The sequence below is a fragment of the Pteropus alecto genome, unplaced genomic scaffold (assembly GCF_000325575.1).
Source record: "Pteropus alecto unplaced genomic scaffold, ASM32557v1 scaffold21, whole genome shotgun sequence".
Lineage (NCBI taxonomy): Eukaryota > Metazoa > Chordata > Mammalia > Chiroptera > Pteropodidae > Pteropus > Pteropus alecto.
The window spans coordinates 11,473,207-11,479,755 of record NW_006436282.1 but is presented as its reverse complement, the minus strand read 5'-3'; the positions used below and the strand labels follow the sequence as shown (position 1 = coordinate 11,479,755).

Here is a 6,549-nt window from a genome sequence, read left to right as displayed (position 1 = left end):
ATGGTGAATGATACTTTTTATATTTTTCCAAATTTGATTTGTAGGCATTTTGTTGAAGATCTTTGCATCTGTATTCATCAGGGATATTGGTCTATAATTTTACTTTTTTTTTGTTATGTCTTTGTCTAGTTTTTGTATTAGGATAATCTTGGTCTTACAAAATGATTGGGAAGTGTCCTTCTTTTCTATTTTTTTAGAATAGTGTGACGAATTGGCATTGAAAAAAAAAATCACCTTTTTGGTGGAATTAACCATGAAGCCATCCGAGCCTGGGCTTTTCTTTGTGGGAAATTAAAAATATTTCTAATTCAATTTTGTTACTTGTTACTTGTTATAGGTCTATTTTCGAGTTAGTTTTGGTAGTTTGTGTCTTTCTAAGAAATTGTAATTTCATCTGTTATCTAATTTGTTGAAATACACTTGTTCATGTTTTATATTCCTTTGTACTTATGTAGGGTTGGTAGGAATATTACCACTTTCATTCCTGATTTTACTAATTTCAGACTTTTTTCTTGGTTAGTCTAGTTAATGGTTTGTCAATTCTCTTTATCTTTTCAAAGAACCAAATTTTCCTTTTTTTCTCTACTTTTCTATTCTTTATTTTGTTTATTTCTGCTCTAATCTTATTTACTTCTTATGCCTGCTTTAGCTTTGGTTTTCTTTTTCTAATGTCTTAAGGTAGGAGGTTAGGTTTTGATTTGAAAATTTTTTCTTGCATTGACATTCACAGCTATAAATAAATTTCCCTCTTAGGACTGCTTTAGCTGCATCCCATAAGTTTTTTTTTTTTTTTTTAAGTGTTTTGTCTATGTTTTCATTCATCAAAGTATTTTTCACTAGATTTTCATTCGTCAAAAAATATTTTTCACTTCCTTAGTGATTTCTTTTTTGATTCACTTGTTATTTAGTAGTGAGTTGTTCATTTTTGACATATTTATGAAATTTCCACATTTCTTTCTGTTAATTTCTAATTTCACTCTATTGTGATTATAGAACATACTTAGTATGATTTCAATCCCATAAAACTTATTGAGTCTTTATGACCTAGCATATGTTCTATCCTGGAGAATGTTCCATATGTACTTGAAAAGAACATGTATTTTACTGTTAGAATGTCCTAATACATAATGGTTAAGATTAGTTGGTTTATAGGATTTTTCAAGTCTTTTATTTCTCTGGTTATCTTCTGCCTAGTTGTTCTACCCATTATTGAAAATGAGTTGTTGATATCTCCAACTTTTACTGTTGGATTTATTTCTCCCTTCAGTTCTACCAGTTTTTGCTTCATGTATTTTGGGGGTCTGTTATTAGATGAATATATTTATAATTATACTTTCTAGTTGAACTGACCCTTTTTTATTATAAAATGGCTCTATTTATCTCTACCAACATTTTTTTTTTTTGTCTTTTTTCCCCCTAATGTTATTATAGCTACCCCAGCTTTCTTATGGTTGCTGTTTGCATGATGTATTCTTTTTCATCCTTTTATATTCAATCTATTTGTGTTTTTGAATCTCAAATATGTGTCTCCTGTAGACTAGATACAGTTGGGTTTTTTAATCCAGTTTGACAATCTGACTTTTGATCGGATTGTTTAATCCATTCACATTTAATGGTGTTATTGATATAGTTGGAGTCACATCTCCCAGTTTATTTCTCACATTTCTTTGTTTCTATTTCTCCTTACTGCTTTTTTTTGCATTAAGTGAATATTTTCTATTGCAACTTTAATTTCTTTAATTATATTCTCACTTAGATTTTTTTTTCTTAATGGTTGCTGTTGGGCTCACAGTACACATTTCAACATAATTTACTTCGGATTTATGCTATCTTAATTCCAGTGTGATACAGAAATGTTATTCCTATACAGCTCTATTCTTTCTATCCTTTTTTTGGCTATTATTATTTTGTGTATTATCTCTGTGTATGTTAGAAACCCAATACTTTATCTTATTTTGTCATTTATAGAAGGTAAGAGAAGGCCAACAAGTATATACTAGATTTATAGTTTGTTATATTAACTTTCTTGTTTAAAATTTTTAGTTTTCTCCATTTGTTACTATAGATTCAAGTTACTATCAGCTATAATTTCCTTATTCTAACACCTTTACTCTTATCTGCTCCTTTGTGCTGTTTTTGTCAAATATGTTACATTTTAATGTTGTATAGGCTGATAAATTAAATTATGCATTTATTGTTTCATACAATTGCTTTTAAAACCTGTTAGTATAACAAATGAGAAATATGCATTTATACTGTTTTTTTTTTATGGTTACATACTACCTTTACCACTGCTCTTTGCTTTTTTAATGTGGATTTGAATTACTACCAGGGGTTTCTTGCTTTCAACTTGGAGATTTTTAGTATTTTTTTGTACGATGAATCTACCAATAAGAATTCTCTCAATTTCTGTCTTCTGTGAGTATTTATTTTGGTCTCATTTTTGAATGCTAGTTTTGCTGGACTTAAAATCTTTCACAGTTTTTTTCTTTCAGCAGTTACTAGATCATTCCCCTGCCTTCTAGCCTCAATTGTTTCTGATTAGAATCAGTTGTCAATCTTATTAGTGTTCTCTCATTAAAGATAAAGCATTTCTCTTGCTGCTTTCAAAATGTTTTCCTTGCTTTTTGCTCTTAGCATTTTTACTATGATGTGTCTAGATATGATTTTCTTGTGTGTTTACTTGGAATTTATTGAACCCTTTGAGTGTGAGGATTCATGTTATCCTTAACTTTGGGATATATCGTGATAATTTCTTTGAATAGTTTTTTATACTCCTTTCTCTTGCCTCTTTTTTTGGTACTTCTATTGTAAAAATGATTGCTGTTACCTCCAGCACTCCTTCTGGTTGGTATGCCTAATGGTGCCCTATATTTCTCTGTGACTGTTCATTTTTCTTCATTCTTTTTTTTTTCTTCATTGTATTGCATACCCTCTATTGATCTAATTTTAAATCCATAGATTCTTTATTGTCCATTGCTGAGTCCTGTAGAGAATTGTTCATTTTAATTATTATACTTTTCAACTCTAAAATTTCTATTTAGTTTTTTAAAATGTCTGTCTTAATATTGATGATATTGTCATTATACTTTACCTGTTTAATCATGATTTCCTTTAATTCTTTGATCGTATTTATAATAGCTGATTTGAAGTCTTTATCTCAGTGTGACATCTAAGATCACAGAAAGTTCTGTTGACTGCTTTCTTTGTATATATAGTTCACATATTTCTGTTTCATTGAGTCTCAATTTTTTTGTAAATTGGATATTTTAGATATTGCATTTTATAAGATTCAGATACTGATTCTCTCCTTTCTACCTCCCCAGGACTTGCTGTTGTTTGCAACTTTACAAGTCTATTTTATTGAAGTCTTTTTCTTCTGTTGGGTGAAGCCTCTGATGTTACTTCTCAGAGGGCATGTGTTAGTCACCCTGGGGTGACAGTGGTTTTAGCAGGGTTCTCTTTGACTATCTCTTTAAAATCTCTGTTATATTGTCTGCCCCTGTTGATATCACATCCAACTGATGAGCTCCATTTTATGCTGGCTAATTGCTCTTTTGGAGAGGATGGAGGGCACAACTCCTGGGGCATAAATTGTACTACAGTCCAATCCAGATAAGTTCTGGTCCCTCTACAGAGTTGGTTTTTGAGGCCAGTATTTGAAGGTTGCTCTGCTTTTAGGGGGGCTCTTGTTAACTGTCTTCTTTCCCTCGTTGTCTCTGGTAACCTAGCTGGCCTACAGTTTAGCTATTTGTATCCAGCTTCTTCTTCTTACCATGATAACATCCATTTCTTTTGAGAATGCACTTGGGCTTAAACTTACTCACACTCTTCCAAATAAAATGAGTTCCTTTGGGGAGAGTTTCGCAGCTCTCTGTCCTTAGAGCCTGTATCTTGCCTTGTGAAAAATCACTGCACCATGACTTTGGAGCTGTGGGTGGGCTTGATGTCTTGTTTTCATCAGAGTTCCATGAACTGTTTCATGAACAGGGTGCTGCGTGGAGCATTCCAAGACTCTCATCTTCTCGTTTTGCCTCCCCCGGTGTAGAACCACTGCGCTAGGTATGATCTGGGGTGAGGATGATCCAGGCCCAACCAGTCTCTGCTTACCATTCCTTGGGGCAGATCGTCATGCTATAGGTGGTGGAGGGGAGTCTCCAACCTGTAATTTAGCCTCTGTAGAACTGAGTGGGATGGGAAATGCTAGCATTCTGCTTCTCCCAGTGGGAGCTGGGAGGAGAGGGGACACTCCCCGCCATTTGGCCATACCTGTTTGAAAGGAATGTCAGTCACACTAAACTGGGCAGTGGAATGAGGAAAGGAACAGATCCTGACTTGAGTACCATGGACTCTCTCTGTTTTTACTAAGATACAGCAGATTTTCTAGAATAAATGTTTTCTAACTTGCTGAATGCCCTTAGGACAATTTTCAAAGGCTTTAAAATTTTTTTTAAATACTTTTTACTAGTTATAGTGTTTTCCTGGGAGAAAATATGTGGAACTCCTCACGCTGACATTTTGTATTTCTTACCTTCTCTTATAAATTTTTACTTCGTGGCCTGACATAAAATTGCATATAAGTAGTTGCGATGTAAATGTAATTTTTTTCTTAAAAAAGCAGTGTGAGTGTTTCTTTCCTGTCTTCTAACCCCTTCTGATATGTTTTGGGCTTGACCAGTTGGGCTTGGTCCTTACTTACTTTTCACTTACTTGGACATTACTCCCTCTGTGTCACCCCTGGCTTTCGCCTCATTTTTGCTTTTATGCTGGGGCTCCAAATTTTTACTTGAGTCACTGGAAATGGTGACACAGTTTGTAAACTGTCTACTTGGCTCATACATTGGCTTTGATTGTTAGCCAATCTCTCAGCTTTTGTAAACTAGTTCATGGACTATCTATCTTGCTCAGATGTTGGTCTCAAGACCAAATTTGTATTTGTGTATTAGCTTCATGTGTTGTAATCCCTATGTTGCAATTATATGAAAGAAAGGACATTTTGGTGTCAATAAAAGGAGATTTAGTTAACTGCCTATTATAGAAACTATATTTTAAGACTTCTTCACCAAAGCAACTGTCTGGTAATGACCTTTTTTATTATATTACAGTGAGACTGTATTACAGTGAGACTGTATTAAAGATAAAGGAGAAGATTGTCTGATATGAAGGTGTATCATTTTATAAAGTTTAGGTGCATCTATTCATGAGACAGAACTTTCATCAGAGCAGCTGATGTTAATGGATATTTTGCGTGCAAGAGCATCACATAGAGGGTATGTTTGAGGGAAACTGTTTTTAACAGGATTTAGAGCAAGATCTAAGTTCATTTTTATTTGGGTTGTTGCTGAGTTTTATTTTAGGGATCTTAGGGAATATATCTATTTCCTTAATGATCTAATGTGTAAATTAAATCTTTTGAAGGCACGCTAATTAGTAATTCATGTATAATCCATTTCAGTTCTTTCATAGTAGTCTTTTTCTTTCTCTCTTTGATCTTCAGGGAATACTCAATTGTATCTTTGCATCCTTTTTGTAGTTTTCGACTACAGTGGCCTGTGATGAAAAGGATTTTGAACCTATAATGAAGAAAAAACTTCTACCTCTTAGAATATGGAATTGTAAAATTATGAGATTGACTTTTTTTAAATTTAATTTTATTATTAGTTTCAATTATGCAGTACATTGGTTAGATGTTTATATCATTTATGAAACGATCCTCCTGATTATTCTTTCTCTCTTCTTGCTTATACCGAGCCATTACATTACTGCTAACTATATTGACATGAAATGTTTTGATTCGTGAACCAAATTTACACTCGTTCAGATGTTTTCTTGAGGTAGCTTGCTGGAGACATGAATAAGATCTGCTTTCCAAAATGAGATACAGAGTTCAGAATTTTACTTTAAAATATTCTCTAGGTGAAATAAATGTGTTATTTGTCTTTTTTTGTTTGTTTGTTATTTAGGCAGCAGGGGCAGTTCGACCTCTTGTATCTACTGTCATCAGTCCATCTGCTGATGGTTGCTTAGACCACTCGTTGGAACGTGCCAGGCATAGAGCAAGTGAAATGCCACAGGCTTTTCTATTTGATGTGATCTATGAAGCATATCAGCAGGTAAGAATTCTGGGCTTTTGAAAAAGCTGCTGTGTGGAGGTATCCCCAGAATAACCCCTGTATTTGGAGAGTTGCTAGAAGAACTCAGAACGTACTTGTACTTGTGGTTAAAATCGATTACAGTGAAGTAATCAATTATAGCTGGATCATATGAGACAGACACAAACAGAGTCTGGAGGAATCCTTCCTCCGCTCTCTTCCTCACCCAAAGATGACCCACTGCAAAGATGCCTTCCCACCAGCAACACAAATGCAGCAGCACGTGTGTGATGTTTCTCCCCACGGAAGCCTGTTAGAGACTTGATATCTAGGGTGTTTATTGAAGTTCGTCACATAGACATCTTCTACCTAGCACATAAAATTTCATCTTCCTAGAAGGAAAGCAGGTATTTAACATAAACCAAATTGTTTATGCAAACAGTCTGGACATCGTGAA

The 6,549-nt window shown here is 34.0% G+C and overlaps 1 protein-coding gene across 3 annotated transcripts in view; it reads left to right on the top strand.

Moving 5' to 3' along the window:
- The window catches only part of ISPD (isoprenoid synthase domain containing), a 229,117-nt gene that overhangs the window by 20,313 nt on the left and 202,255 nt on the right, over window positions 1-6,549 (top strand). For 2 of the 3 annotated variants that reach the window (XM_006911961.3, XM_025046930.1), the window contains exon 3: window positions 5,964-6,113. The exons of the other annotated variant lie outside the window; for it this stretch is intronic. In XM_006911961.3, the coding sequence (XP_006912023.1) occupies window positions 5,964-6,113 (150 nt within the window). The remainder of the gene's footprint in view (window positions 1-5,963; window positions 6,114-6,549) is intronic. 3 annotated transcript variants of the gene reach the window in all.